The sequence below is a fragment of the Dermacentor albipictus genome, chromosome 1 (genome assembly GCF_038994185.2).
Source record: "Dermacentor albipictus isolate Rhodes 1998 colony chromosome 1, USDA_Dalb.pri_finalv2, whole genome shotgun sequence".
NCBI classification, from domain to species: Eukaryota; Metazoa; Arthropoda; class Arachnida; order Ixodida; family Ixodidae; genus Dermacentor; species Dermacentor albipictus.
The window spans coordinates 29,678,748-29,694,918 of record NC_091821.1 but is presented as its reverse complement, the minus strand read 5'-3'; the positions used below and the strand labels follow the sequence as shown (position 1 = coordinate 29,694,918).

Sequence of the window (16,171 nt, the reverse complement as noted above, 5' to 3'; positions counted from 1 at the left end):
TAGGAGTTAATGGAGAATACCTTAGTAACTTGAGATTCATTGATGATATTGCCTTGCTTAGTAACTCAGGGGACCAATTGCAAGGCAGGCTCACTGACCTGGAGAGGCAAAGCAGAAGGGTGGGTCCAAAAATTAATCTGCAGAAAACTAAAGTAATGTTTAACAGTCTCGGAATAGAACAGCAGTTTACGATAGGTAGCGAGGCACTGGAAGTGGTAAGGGAATACATCTACTTATAAGGCAGGTAGTGACCGCGGATCCGGATCATGAGTCTGAAATAATCAGAAGAATAAGAATGGGCTGGGGTGTGTTTGGCAGGCATTCTGAGATCATGAACAGCAGGTTGCCTTTATCCCTCAAGAGAAAAGTGTATAATAGCTGTCTTACCAGTACTCACCTACGGGGCAGAAACCTGGAGGCTAACGAAAAGGGTTCTACTCAAATTGAGGACGACGCAACGAGCTATGGAAACAAGAATGGTGGGTGTAATGTTAAGGGATAAGAAAAGAGCAGATTGGGTGAGGGAACAAACGCGAGTTAATGACATCTTAGTTGAAATCAAGAAAAAGAAATGGGTATGGGCAGGACGTACAATGAGGAGGGAAGATAACCGATGGTCATTAAGGGTTACGGACTGGATCCCAAGGGAAGGGAAGCGTAGCAGGGGGCGGCAGAAAGTTAGGTGGGCGGTTGAGAATAAAAAGGTTGCAGCGACGACATGACCACAATTTCTACATGACCGGGGTAGATGGAGAAGTATGGGAGAGGCCTTTGCGCTGCAGTGGGCATAACCAGGCTGATGACGATTATGATAAATAATTAAGACTAATTATGTAATTAGACGGAATGAAAAAAATAATCTGAGTGGTATCTCCAAGTGACGGCAAACATTACCTTGGTTCTGTCCAGCTACGTGGCATTTGTATATCTTTAAGGTTTGGCTCAAGTTACGGGAGACAGCCTATATAATTGGGCATATATTGTTTTAGACACAGTTTGAAGTCCCGAGGATTCTTAATTAACATAAGTTTATTGTGTTGGGATAATACACGGAAAGCAGGAAATGAGTGGCATAAATTATGTGAGAATTATTAAGTGTACAAGGTGTGCAACTTCAGCCATATGTAAGTGTTCATTTTTCTTGGTAACGTGAGCTGATAGGTCTGCATTAGTCACTTTGTTTCAGTCATTCAAAAGCATTGTGCATCTGGCTTGTGTTCACATGTTTCACTTCATGCAGCGGCGTTTCAGGGTCCTCTATATAGACTATGGCAACCGAAGCACTGTGCTTTGCTCCCATCTGCGACCACTGCCTCCTGAGCTCGCAAGCCTTCCAGCCTGCGTCCATCGCATGTCTCTGGCATTCGTGTGCCCCAGGGAGGGCTGCAGGTGGGATCATTCTGCTACTCGAGATTTTGTCAAGGAGACTGGCTTCGATGTTTCTCTTGTTGCTGAGAAGAAAGGTCACAGGCGCTCTGGGTAGGATACTATCACTCCTTTTATGATTGCCTACTATTATGAAACTGCCTTGTGCTTAGCTAGTGTTACATTGTGTTTCATGCTCATGGTAATTGCAGTTTTTATATGCGTGATGATCACAATGCACAGCTTTAAGATGGTTCATCATAGAACTGGTTTGACTGCAGGGTAAACTCGTTACATTGAAGCAGGCTATAGACTGTGTTATCTGCACTGTGACTGCGCTGTGCTTGTGGCCTCGAAATCTTCTGGTCATTAATTATTGCCACCAAGGTTTACTAAGGGAAAAAAGGTTTTTTTCCCCCTAGCTGACTACTTATAGTCACATGTGCATGATGTGTTCATATACAGGTTGTCCCACATAACTTGAGCCAAAGTTTTAAAGATGAAAGGCACTCCGGACGCAAGTTGAACCTAATGCATAATGTTGGCACTGGTCTAGAGTTACTCTGGCTATTCTTTTTATTTTCTCCTTAACTAATGGAATAGGTATGTTTAATTAATCAACTTTTTAGGTATTGGCTTCAGACCCCAAGTGTGAAATGCAAAGTTTGCACTGGTGTAGAATTAAGATTGTTTGCTGTTAATTGTGTTTCGTGTAAAGAAATTAGTTCCACTAACGATTACAATAACCTCAACACTAGTCTGGTCAATACACTATAATGGTGCGAATGACCCTTAACACAAGCAAATGTGTCTGCGTTCCAGTAACTTGCAAAAAAAAATTTACTGTCATATACCTACATATTAGGGTTTTCACCATTACAAGGAGTAAGTTGCTATAAATATCCCGGAGTGACACGTACCCATTTCAGACCTGTCTTGGAATCTTCATCTTGACAATGTTTGTTCATGTGCCTTCCGCAAGCTTTGTGTCCTTAAACATAAACTTAAAACTGCTCCCACTAATGTTAAGCTCCTCTGCTATACTGCTCTTGTGCGGCCAAGACTGGAATATGCGTGCACTGTATGGGATCCTTATACTGAGCGCAACATTGATAGTCTTGAACGTATTCATAGAAAGGCCGTAAAGATTATTTTTAATAAATGTTCCACATTAGGCTCACCTTCTGATTTAATGCAAGCAAATGGCATTCCCTAGCTATTACAGGTACGAAGACAAAAATTTAGCTTAGAATTTCTTTCCCAACTCTTGGAAAACAAACTAGCACTAGATGCGTCAACATATTTGTAACTCTTAACTAGCAGGCCCACCCGACACCATAGTGAAAATGCACTAACCCCACATTTTGCATGCACAGACCTATTTAAGTTTTCTTTTAAATATGCATCTATAATGATGGATCCATATTTCATCACCAGTGACTATTGTGTCCTCAAAAGCCGTCACCTTCCTTACCATAGCGATCCAAATGTTTTTGACAGATGTCCAGGCGCATTTGTTTATGCATCTTTGTCAGTTGTTTTGGGACCCATCTTGCAGAGACTTTATGAAACCCACTTATGTTGTGGGTGATTTTGTAGGCAGAACCATGACTAATTTGCAGACGATATACCACTTCATCAACGGTCACTCGTCGAACAGAACCATGTTACGTGCACGCTCAATGTTGTCATCATTTGTGGCTGTAGATGGTCGTTCGGCTCCTTTGTCATGCGTAACACTTGTGCAACCATTTTTTAATTTTGCCATCCATTCATAGACACTCCATTGCTGCAAAACACTGTCCCTATGTTATGCCTAAAGTCTTCGATGGCTTGTGGCCCCTGATACACCTTCTAGCCACAAAAACTGGATCACTCGTTCCTCTTTGGTGCAAACTTCTAATGGAGTGGCCATGATCTATGTGCAACAAAAGGAAAACTAATGGAGGAATTAGGCTCAAACTTTCATAGCATGACCACAACAGCATAACAGTAGAGGTTAGCATGAACAATGTAAGAAGAGTTATGTCAACATTGTGTATATTTTTTTAATTACCCTCGTATATCGAGTTATTGGGTGTGTTCAGATATGTTTGGCCAGCCATGTCCGGTGGCTATATTTAATTTAGGTTAAAAAAAGAATATTTTGCTGTCTGAGAGCCAAGAAAAATGAAATCAATCTTAGTTTTGCGAGCAAGAAGTGTCCTGACAAAAAACTCAAGGACGAAAGGTATGCACACACATTTACTTTTATATATTTTCATTCATTCCTGTTATAGACGTTCGTTATATACATTGTGTTTTCATTTTGCGATATATTGAGGCAATAAATTTGAGACCAAAATCACTGCACCGACTGGCAGTGGGTCAGTGCCGTCAGCGCCTTCATAAAGGGATGGTCAATATGGGGGAGCGCTGGCATGATGAGCGGCGACAGAGCCAGCTGTGGAAGAAGACAATGGTGGTGAATGCGCGAGTGGTGGTACGAGCCATTGCTGATGATGATAGTTCTTGCTCCGCACATGAAAATTTCAGAGAACCCAGCCATAAACAGCTTTGCTGTAAAAATATGGAAGTGCCCAGCCAATCAGAGTACATGGCATATTTAACACGATGGCGGCAGATGCTGCACAAACCTTTTTCGGGCAGCCGTCATGTGATAGCTGTCTGAGCTGGTTCACTGACAGCGCAGAGAGTGCGCAGACTGTCCAGGACTTCTGGTTCAAAAAAATGAACGTGATTCCGTCGGCTCTTGGGCTGGTGAAGCTGCCCGAGAAAATCGAATGTGGGACAGCAGTCGCAAGCAGTCGAGAACTGTCAGGGCTGGCTAGTTTAAGATGCCCAATGCTAATCCATCTTTACAACAATTTCAGGCCATTTGCAGCTGTTACATGCATTTTCCTGTATGTCACATGTGGTATAGGCCGAGTTCTGCCATTTGTGCCTTTTTTTCTTCTGGCCAGTTTGCCATAGGTCAGCAGCATAAACAAACTTTAACTCGTATTCACTCACCATGATTTATTTGAGGCTTTGCACTTTCTAACATTCACATACATGTCCCCTCACACTCACCAGCACTCATTGACGTTCACACTTGCGCTTTTGGAACGAGTGTGAGTGAGTGTACTCACGAGCGTGCCGACCTATGCTGTTAGCCTATGGTGAGGTGACATTTGGTTCCTTGCTGTTAGTCAGCTGACCAGCTGCATGTTTAACACTTTTAAGGTTGCATTTTTTTTAAAAAGTGTGTCCCCCCAGGATCAAATTTTTTTATTGGTAATTTAAGTTCTTTGAAGTGGCCTACTTTGAGAAAAAAAAAAAGTGACTAATTTTTTAGGTGACAGTAACGCTACAATCTTTTCTGTGTGTGCAGTATTATACATAGCTTATTGTTCAATACATGGATATATGGATGTTCTAAACTACCGTAATGAATTTTTTTTTTCAAATAATAACGTTCATGGAACTTATTTTTGTTTTAAGTAGGTCTGTCACAACTAGGGCGCACACGTCGTAACGTTCTGTTTCATTTTCCATTCTTGTGTGTTGTGCTGACATGCTGATCCCACCAAACATGGCGATGGCCTCTAAGCAATGTCCCAGCCAGAAACAAAGGTTGAGAAAAATGGAAAATGAAGTGCATCATTTGAGTGTACTGCTTTAGGAATTTGCTGCCATATTAAAAGTCAGGCATGCCATGTGACTGTTCGCATGCAGACTCCCGTGTGCTCACCTGTTTGAATATGAGGGAGAAACTTTTGCAGTAATCACTTGTTTGATCGCTATATGCGATTCTGCCAGTTTTCTCGCTTTGTGTAAGGAGACACGTGAGCGGCAACATTGTCGGTTCGCAAGTTACTGCCCATAAACAAAATAATCACGTGCCTATGAAAGAACTATACAGGCGAGCATCGCAGGGTAATTTTTTGAGATATAAAAGGTTATGCAGCTCGTTTTTCGGGAGGCTAATAACTCAAAATGTTTTGCACGACAATACATAATTTAACATGCTAAAGCAGGGTTTTGAGCACACAGCAGTAAACTAGGCAGAGCGGGAAAATTCCTTAACCACCATGGTGTCAGTCACATTAAGGAGGCCCTGAACTACTTTTTATCGAAGGGGGAAATGCATTTGAAGTTAAAGCAGGCTATTTCAGCAATACTTTGCTGCAAAAGTACTTCAATGTATTTAGCAGAAGTGGAGTTATTGGCAGTCAAACACCCCCTTCGCAGTACTTCCACTCCTTCAGTGCCTTGGATTGCATAGGCTACGGTGGAGCGTGGCATACCTGCAATGCTTCGCCCTACTAAACATCACCATGGCGCACATTTGAAGAATGAGCTCTTGCATTCGCCAGAGCTCATTTGACTGAAACGTGAGTAGTGTTGACACCATAGCTTGTGCAGTGCAGCATAATTGAAGTATTTCAAACAGCCTCTATCATAAAAATAATTTATGCATGACTTCTACAACATTTCTGTCATAAGTTGTTCTCGGCGAACTTCCTCAGGTGGGCATTATAACAACCTTAAAGGGGCAGTTGTCATTTTGATGTTGGGCTTTAGATTTGAAATGCAATAGCTAAAGTTGGTATGGTCTCTTGTAACATTGTAAAGGCAGCAAGGAACTCTAACTAGCAGCACCGTAATGTGCTTGTTCTCACATTTCTATATTCATGAACTTGTAAAAACACATTTACTTTTTAACTAATACCAATGCATTTCATTGGACATTTTGGATATTAAGATCTCAAAATTTGTGCAGTCCAAAGAAGTCGTTCTAAGCGGATACATCTTGCGAACTCGCTTGCTACAATTAGTGGATTAATATATGCACAGTTAAATAATTTAAGCGTTTTTGATTTCTCATAGGAATAATAGCCATCTCATTTAATAATTTAGATGAAGGGTTAGAATTGTGCTATCTGCCACAGGGAAGTTTTAAAATTTTGGTGCAGCTAAAGAAAAAAACACTTTGTATATGGTAGCAATGTAATGAAGTAATGGTTGTAACAAAGGAATCGATTCTGACTTTGCAAATTGTCACCCCACATTGCAACAAAAACTAAAGAGCTTGATGGCTGACATGGGCTTTCACCCATAGGCCAATGCACCACTGCATAAAGCAGTACAGAAAAGCGAAACTGGGTTGCTGGTAGTTCGATGCACTCTATCCAGGCTTACCAAAGCTGTGTGTTTTTGCGTAACTGAGGCAGTACATTAGTATTGCTATTGCCACCTTTGTAGCCAATGCATGGCCCATTCTAGTTAATTTTTAGCAATGCGGCTTTTAAAGTGCATTCCACAGAATAGCAAACACGACAACACATCTTGTAACTACCAAGTAATAGAAAGAAGTATGACAGTTCTGTTTGTATTCACGGGAGTCTAGATGTGGGCAAATTCCGTAAACAAAGACAGACACATTTCAGCTTTTTTTTTTTTTTTTTACTGTACTCTGCTCGAGCTGATACAACTCGAGCAGAGTACAGCCACGGATTACGTCGGAGTACAGAAGAAAATTTTTATGTTGACATGTTAGACAGAGTGAAATTTTGTCAGTCTTAAATATTTCAAGTAATGGAACGGTGTTAGCATTGCAGACGCTTTTGGCAATTTTACAAATCCGGTCAGTACTTGTATGAGGATGACATTGTGTCGTCAGGTGCAGTTTAGATGGTGAGGCTGTGGCAGTGCCACAACAAAAAGCATGAGAGAAAGTGAGTAATACTTGACTTAGGGGTTCAAGGCAGCATTGTTTCATGTCTTGTAGGATGTACCATATTTACTGGTATAATGATCGCACTTTCTTGTAAAAAAAATTGACGCAAATTCAGGGGTGCGATCATTACGCAGCTTAAATTTCCCACGAAAATATATATTTTTTTTCATCCTGCGTTTGCTGAGGGATGACAACAGGTCAACAAGCAGGCGGCATAGAGTTTCATTAATGCCTCCTTTACATTGGTTTCATGCAATAATTCGGCTGCCGCTCTAAAGTGCGGGACACCAGAACAAATATAGTGGCCGGCGGAGCAAGCAGAACGCGCCAAAAGCGATGTTTGTGCTTCTCGTGAGTACATTACGTGCATTGAAACAGTTTCTTCTGTATAAGTAATGAATGATATCGTTAATATCGGCAAATTTGCAAGAATAACATGGCCATGTCCACTTTGAGGAGACAGAAACAGAGATTAAAGGGACCCTGAAACGCTTTTGACGATTTTCTATAAACGTACTGAGTCGTTAGAGTAGGTCCTTCTGATCATTAATTGACACATCTAAGTGCTCTGCGTAAAGCGTGTAATTTATTATAAGGTTTTAAAAATGCACATCGCTGCCGATCTCAGCGCACTGCTCGGCGGAATTTTAAGCCGCCCCTACCCATATGACTGAAGTCACCCATATGACGTCAGTGGGGCGAGCTATCCGATTGGCTGACCAGGGCACGTGATCAATAATTTTTCCAACTTTATGGTAAACAAATGATCTTCGTTGTAGTTAGAATGTTAGTTAATTTGTTTTTATAAAAAGAAAGTAGCATAAACAGAATGCACAAGAACAATTTTTCAGTACACTTAAGCACTTCCGGCACGCAGCAAGTGTCGTCTGCTTGTGTTACAACGTACTCCATTTTGACGAGAGCTCCACGGTCAGAGTTGGTCTCAGTCTTTTCGCGAGCACTATGATTCGACTTTGTTGCCTTATGGACTGCAAACGTAGCGACTGGCAATATGTCAAGCTGCGACATCGTGTCCCTCTGCAAGGCAGCGTACGAGCGAACTGGCTGCTGCGCATCGGACTGCCGGTATCCGATCGGCGCCAGGATTTGCGCCGTCACTCTACACCGGAAGATTACTAACGCAATAGCGTTTCGCGAGTCCCGTATTAGGGCAAACGTAAGCTCAAGGGGACAGGGTCTGGCCGCTTGACTGTGCCGTAACGGGACGAGCCAAGATGAGCAGAAGGGCAAATGTGAATGGTCTGCACGGTGCAGCCACCTGGTGGCATGGAGCTCAACCATACGCAGTAGCAGCAACGAAGTTTATTCTTCTTTGCTGCTGGTGCGTATTTCTCGCAGGAGTGTAATCATCAACACGTTGTTTTTATAAATGTTTAAAATGTTTTACACTTAGCAATATTAGCGCTTTGTTTGGTTGGTTAAGCGCTGCGCCAACAAGTGTCTGGACCGTGCAGACCGATCAGGCCGCTCACGTACGTCTACGCCAAAGTTCCTTCGTCAGCTTGAGTTTATGCCTCCAGTCATTTGCCGAAATGACCAGCTTGCCTGTGGTTAACGGAATACCAGACACGTTCGGCGCTATGACAGAATGCTCACAACGCACGCTGCTTCGATAGCTCTCGCTTGAGGTCGACAGCCAAGCGGCTAGCGGAGAGGTTTCGCGCGGGCGGGGGTGGGCTCCAAAACCACCGGAAGTGGACGATGCGACGTCGCATCGTCACGCAGGACAAGTGAAGGCGGAGCTTAGCCCCGCTCGCTCGGCAAACGAGTTGAGGAGGAAAAGCATGGCTGGGGAGGAGGGTAACTTCTAATCGCTTGTAGCTCCATTAATACGTAACGCTTCACCTAAATTGTGGTGCGAATGTTCTACTTAAGCTGTACCCTACGCGTCTACAAAATTTGTCCGAACCGTTTCAGGGGCCCTTTAACTCTTCGAGGGTCACCATCGTTTATGTATAGCAGCGGAGACAACTCCTAAAAGGTCACGACCCCACAAGTATGGCTGTGACTGAACATTTGACAATGAACGTGCCGTTTTGGAACAACATAGCACCTAGCATCGCTCTGGAGGTGCTGCAGCATCTTCTGCCAAAACTTATATTTCTCCTAGCCGTATGGTGGCTGCCACCATGGTAGTTTGTGAGCATTCCCACATTACCAAATTTAATGCTGTGTGAGAGGACCGCAGAAGACTAGGTGGTGTGATGAAATTAGGAAATTTGCGGCTGCTAGTTGGAATCTGTTGGCGCAGGACAGGGGTTATTGGAGATCGCAGGAAGAGGCCTTCGTCCTGCAGTGGACATAAAATAGGCTGCTGCTAGTGCTGCTGCTGGTGATGATGATGATTTTACAATAAGTGGCATTCTTGCGCATGTCATTTTGAGTTACTCTAGACAGTAAAAGTTATTTCTGACTCGTTTTTTATCACACAAAACATTACCATGAAGTGTTCGCCCACATGGGTCTCCCGTAGGCGTGTTATTACTTTGCTTACAGTCAGGCTTGCAAACTGCTGATACTGCCACTTGTGCATATCTATTTGAGAGACGCAGAAGTGATAAAATCTCATCTAGCGATCTAACAATTGATTACGGCAAATTCCTTACTTGCTTCGTTTTTATGACGGGACATGCTACCATTGAGATTGCCTGCAGGCGCTCACATGGCATGCCTCGCTTTTGATATAATGCACATGTCCTGGGGTCATTCTCTAGCAATGCACTTAATTTTGCATTCTTCTGACCTTTCATCATTGATTTGAACGGGGCTTGGAGGGACACTGTGTTGCCGTCCTCCCTGGGAGCAAACCCTCGGCGTCTGATGCATGATAAAAGTGGAAAATTAGATGGAATGAGATTTGCTATAATATGGCCCTAACTCTGTAAAGCCTATTTAAACATAAAAATAAGTTTAGTAAGCTTTATTACATTTGTACAAAATTAATTATGCTAGTTTATTCTTGTATACAACAATAAATCATCCATAAAACTGCGCACTCTAAAAAATTTTCCTGACTTTGTCACCTAAAAAATTATTTGCTTATATATTTTTCAAAATAACTCACTCTGAAAAACAAATATGCGATAAAAAATGTGAGGCACAAAGGGTTACATATAAATACCTGAAGTAAATGCTTATTATTAATCTAAATGTGCAAAATATACATTCATAATAATCATATCCAATGAAAAGAGAGAATTTTGCAGAAACGTTTTTAAGTAATAGGGTGAAACTGCAATACAAGAACACTGGAAGTGAGCTGCACCTCAAGCCACCTATGGATTCATTTGGAACTCGTACAGACAATTCTCGTGGGATGTGAAGCATTGGTGCACATGGCATTTGCTTTACATTACCTGTATGATATAACACTGCAGCCGGGAATCTTGTATCGGTCTCTCTCCTCTGACTGTGTTTTCAAAAGAAAGCGAGTCTCATGCCAAACTTCCTCTTCCTGTGTCTCCGCTTTAATTCAACAAATGATGTTTACTGCCTGAAATTCAGTGTTGGCCGAAAACACTTAGCCAGAAACACCCTACTCAATACCGAAACTCACCAAGAAAACATTTTTTTTTTCTGCTGTACTGCCTGAAGGCAGCTCTTCTCTATAAAGGTTAATGTTGTAGCAGCAGTAAGAGCTGTTAGTGTATTCGCTCTTTGTGAACAAATGCTATTTGATGCTTTTTGTACACTGGACTGTTTTATTTACTGATTTGATTTGTTTTTCTTCTAGTTATGAAGACATCATGGAAGTGGTGCTGTGGAAGAGAAATGGTCCAACAGCAGTAAACATCAATGCTTTGCTTGTTGAGCGAAACGTTGCCCTGCTGAAGGCTACAGAATAAATGGGGAAGTTTGTGCAATGGTCATAGTTATGTTGCCCCCCTCGCCCCCCACCACTCTTTCTTAGAAGGTGTGACAGAAGTCTGTCATAAATAAGAGCCTGTGCCCAAGTTTTATCTTGATGTTACTCAGTTCTGTGTTCAAGGTGCAAGCATGTATTCTGTGTGCATGTTTATTGTGCCCTCCTCCCCCTCTCCTTTTTATTGATACGAAATACTTGAGTTACCGTATATAGCCTGACAAAACTTCTACTGGTTGCCTACAGAAGAAAAGAAAGTGTTCATATCTGTAATTTAAAGTTCACTGTTATTCATCCTCTTGGTAATTAATAATGTGAAATTATTTGAATGTGATAGCCGTGTCAGCATTGGGAGTGAACACTGTCGAAGGTGTTACTATAGGTGTGCATGCCCTTTGAGCTATGTAGTGCAGTTCAGAATAAGGAGGACCTTACATATACTTACCATTCATAAATAGTTTTCAAATTATGATTGTGGATTTCAAGTAATCTTTATTTTTCATAATTGCTTGAGATTACTATTGGCTTGACCACTTTTTCCTTTACTTTTTTCTATGTCTATTGTATGCAGCCATGAAAATAAGTTCATTGCAGAAAAGCAATGTTTCAGCATCTTCTGAAGGCTTCAGTGAGGGAGTGAAGCTTCATTAAAAGTGTTGAAGACCACGTATCTTTCCAATAGCAGCCAGCTGACAGTGTCGACGTGCTAGTTGTGAAATAGCCAGTCTTTAATTTGGTTGTATTTTTCAAGCAGTCTGTTGGCACACGCTCTATTAGCTCTGTAAACAAAACAGTCATATATAGCCTTGTTAGGGAATAAGATGTACAAGCTGGAGACATCTTCATATCACACATACAGTGCATAAGGTTCAGAATGTCGTATCTTTAAAAGCATCTTTACTGCTGGTCTTAAATGTGGCCAATTTGTGATTTGCCAAACTTGGCAAAATTACATATGCCATGAGTGTCTGTGATACACCTCACGGTGCTTTAATTTATTGGATTATGAAAGCCTCCATACCCCCCTCTCCTCCTCCTCTTCCCCTTTGCCCTATTTTTTTCTGTGCAAGTCCGTTATATGTGAAGTATTAAGTCACATTCCATACTAACAGATATTAATATCAGTTTAAACAGGTTGTTCTCTACTTACCCCATGTTTTGGTCAGCTTCTCCCTGAAGAGGCATCCTTTTTACATATCCGTAGGGTGTGCTGAACTTTACCTCTTCATGTTTTGACATTCTGCCAAAGGAAAAACACACAGTGTTGTGTGCTGCATCCACAAGGGCTACAACTGCCAGTGCTTACCCTCTTTGTTGTTGCTCTAGTGTCTGTAGCGCAGCACATACCTCATGCCATGCATAGTGAACATCTTCATTTTCAGTCAAGCGACTGCAGATTGCAAATCTGAGAACAAAGACACCTCTTAGCTTTGTTGGGGTCAGATAAATAGTCCTGCGCTTGTGAAGTATCTGCAGCAAATCTTCATTGTCAGCATTGGAGCCCTGTGAAGCAAAGATTAGGTTATGTGCTGAAGTGTGGCTGTTATGAAATGCATTTATGCCATTCAAATTTATTTATATTAATATCAATTTCATTTGTTTTTGGAGAAGTCTTTATTTGTAATGAAAAATAAAGTGGGAAGGTTTTATGAAAAAAAAAATGTATTTATCTCATTTTTGCAAGTACAACAGCACAGTAGGAGCAGCAAGTTTTTACCACCTGCACAAACTGTGATGTTAGCCAAATTGCCATGTGACCTACATAGTTACCAAGTATAGTTTTGGCAGAATTCAAGTATTCAAATGAGTAAAAGAAAGAAAAACGACTGCAGCAGATGGGAAGATACAAGAGCATCTTAACTTTAATACTGCTTACGCATTTGAAGCCAACAGCCAAATGTGTGCAGAGGCGATAGTATATACACAAGAAAGAAATTGACACAAAGAAGCAAAAACAATTATAGTGGATGAGGTAAACTAAAACAGTGCTGTTTTAAATTTGTTAGTATGCTGTATTGGGAGGCACATCAATAAGCTGGGAAAGTGGCAGGGTTTCTGGTCTTAGTATTAGCAACGTCTATTTAGCTGTAACAGAGCTGCAACAGAAGTGCATTCAAGCTTGTATGCAGAATTTAGAGCTGCCTTAGTTCACAGCCTTATGCTGAAGTGGCTGCTGTGACACACTATGTGTTAAAACATTGGCTGCAGTAAGAGAACTGCTACCATTATGATGGTGTACACCTGCAATCTTTTGCAGTGGTGGCACTTATCACATATTTCAAAGGCTGTTGTAATGCAAGGTTTAAAGCATAGGTAGTGCAAGGTTTGTAGAAACTAGATGCACATGCTGCCATGTACTATTGTTTAGAGCTCATTCTCGAGTGTATTTCTATTTCCCTACTCTTGGTAGTCATAAAGCCCCTGCATCCACGCGCCACCGCCGCTTTCTTAAGTAGCGACAACCTTTGTATTGCGCCGCCTTTTCTCCTCACACCAAATCCGGTTCCGGCATTTCCGCTTCCTGGAGTTGCGCTGCGGGAATTTCCGCGTTGACAGCTGTTAGCTAGACGATGGCGAGACGCCCGCGCGTGCTTAGCAGAGCTGTGGCAGTCACCATAAGAAGAATGCAAAGGGGACAAGCTGTTGTATTCCGCTGAAGTAGTAGTTCGCGGTCAGTTTTCCAAATGCACGAAAAACGGCAGTGGTCTCCTAGCGCTCAGGCACTACATTCCACTGTACGTTGTCGCTCGTGCCACAACCGGTCGCAGGTTGACGCGAAGCAGCGATCACGAGCAGATCGCTGGTTAATTTGGGCGATGGTTCTTGGATGGAATCGCATTCACAGTTTCAACCGCAGCTGGTGCAATTAAAGCCTCTCCAGCGATGGGAATGTAAACAAAGCTAAAAAACAACACGTCACTTCCACTCGGAACAGGAAGCTGCAGCTACGTAAGTTCCGCTTGGCGCCGGAAGCTAAGGGGGTGAGTGGGAGAGGAGCGTGGATGAAGAGGGCAAGTTGGCGGTACCTAACCTGGTCGGCGGAAACGTGTATGGAGGGGTTTTAGGTAGTCATGGGTCATAGTTATATGCCACAGCTTTCATCATGTCCATTCAACATGCAGAAGCATGTCTCCTTGAAGGAGTGACTTCAATAAGTTCTTTTATGGTTTCTGCTTAAAGGGCCCCTGAAACGGTTCGGACAAATTTTGTAAGCGCGTAGGGTACAGCTTAAGTAGAACATTCGCACCACAATTTAAGTGAAGCGTTACGTATTAATGGAGCTGCAAGCGATTAGAAGTTACCCTCCTCCCTAGCTATGCTTTTCCTCCTCAACTCGCTCGCCGAGCGAGCGGCGCTAAGCTCCGCCTTCACTGGTTCAGCGTCACGATGCGACGTCACATCGCTCACTTCCGGCTGTTTAGGAGCACGCCCCCTCCCGCGCGAGACCTCTCCGCTAGCCGCTTGGCCGTCGACCGAGAGCTATCGAAGCAGCGTGCGTTGCGAGCATTCTGTCGTAGCGCCGAACGTGTCCGGTACTCCGCTAAAAACAGGCAAGCTGGTCATTTCGGCAAATGACTGGAGGCATAAACTCAAGCTGATGAAGGAACTTTAGCGTAGACGTACGTGAGCAGCCTGATCGGTCTGCACGGTCCAGACACTTGCTGGCGCAGCGCTTAACCAGTCAAACAAAGCGCTAATATTGCTCTAACCAAGTGTAAAGCATTTTAAACATTTTTAAATCAACATGTTGATGATTACACTCCTGCGAAAAATACACACCAGCAGCAAAGAATACACTTCGTTGCTGCTACTGTGTATGGTTGAGCTCTGTGCCACCAGGTGGCTGCACCGTGCAGACCGTTCACATTTCCCCTTCTGCTCATCTCGTGGCTTATCCCGGCACAGTCAAGCGGCCAGACCCTGTCCCCTTGCGCTTGCGTTTGCCCTAATACTGGACTCGCGGTTTGCAGGTCGCTAGGTTTGCAGTCCACAAGGCAACAAAGTCGAATCATAGTGCTCGCGAAAAGACTGAGACCGACTCTGACCGCGGAGCTCTCGTCAAAATGGAGTACGTTGTAACACAAGCAGACGACACTTGCTGTGTGCCGGAAGTGCTGAAGTGTACTAAAAAACTATTCTTGTGTATTCTCTTTAAGTTATTTTCTTTTTACAAAAACAAAGTAACTAACATTCCAACTATTACGAGCATCATTTGTTCACCATAAATTTGGAAAAATTATCGACCACGCGCCCTGGTCAGCCAATCAGATAGCTCGCCCATGTGACGTAATATGGGTTATTTGCATCATATGGGTAGGGGCGGCTTAAAATTCCGCCGAGCAGTGCGCTGCGATCGGCAGCGATGGGTATTTTTAAAACCTTATAATAAATTACACGAAAGTCGTTTCAGGGTCCCTAAAGGGACCCTGAAACGATTTTGGCGATTTTCTACAAACGTACTGAGTCGTTAGAGTAGGTTCTTCTGATCATTAATTGATGCATCTAAGTGCTCTGCGTAAAGCGTGTAATTTATTATAAGGTTTTAAAAATACCCATCGCTGCCGATCGCAGCGCACTGCTCGGCGGAATTTTAAGCCGCCCCTACCCATATGATGCAAATAACCCATATTACGTCACATGGGCGAGCTATCTGATTGGCTGACCAGGGCGCGTGGTCGATAATTTTTCCAAATTTATGGTGAACAAATGATGCTCGTAATAGTTGGAATGTTAGTTACTTTGTTTTTGTAAAAAGAAAATAACTTAAAGAGAATACACAAGAATAGTTTTTTAGTACACTTCAGCACTTCCGGCACACAGCAAGTGTCGTCTGCTTGTGTTACAACGTACTCCATTTTGACGAGAGCTCCGCGGTCAGAGTCGGTCTCAGTCTTTTCGCGAGCACTATGATTCGACTTTGTTGCCTTGTGGACTGCAAACCTAGCGACCTGCAAACCGCGAGTCCAGTATTAGGGCAAACGCAAGCGCAAGGGGACAGGGTCTGGCCGCTTGACTGTGCCGGGATAAGCCACGAGATGAGCAGAAGGGGAAATGTGAACGGTCTGCACGGTGCAGCCACCTGGTGGCACAGAGCTCAACCATACACAGTAGCAGCAACGAAGTGTATTCTTTGCTGCTGGTGTGTATTTTTCGCAGGAGTGTAATCATCAACATGTTGATTTAAAAATGTTTAAAATGCT

The 16,171-nt window shown here is 42.9% G+C and overlaps 2 protein-coding genes across 2 annotated transcripts in view; one reads left to right on the top strand and one right to left on the bottom strand.

The window, feature by feature from the left end:
- Positions 1-10,971, top strand: part of LOC135906029 (uncharacterized) — a 51,612-nt gene extending 40,641 nt beyond the window's left edge. The window contains exons 5-6 of the mRNA XM_065437172.1: positions 1,241-1,479; positions 10,842-10,971. Coding sequence (XP_065293244.1) covers positions 1,241-1,479; positions 10,842-10,953 — 351 coding nt within the window. The 3' untranslated portion in view covers positions 10,954-10,971. The remainder of the gene's footprint in view (positions 1-1,240; positions 1,480-10,841) is intronic.
- A 141-nt stretch (positions 10,972-11,112) lies between these two features.
- Positions 11,113-16,171, bottom strand: part of LOC135906030 (aromatic-L-amino-acid decarboxylase-like) — a 58,621-nt gene continuing 53,562 nt past the window's right edge. Inside the window, exons 12-14 of the mRNA XM_065437173.2 lie at positions 12,277-12,473; positions 12,121-12,210; positions 11,113-11,749 (exon numbers count right to left, since the gene is read on the bottom strand). Coding sequence (XP_065293245.1) covers positions 11,677-11,749; positions 12,121-12,210; positions 12,277-12,473 — 360 coding nt within the window. The 3' untranslated portion in view covers positions 11,113-11,676. The remainder of the gene's footprint in view (positions 11,750-12,120; positions 12,211-12,276; positions 12,474-16,171) is intronic.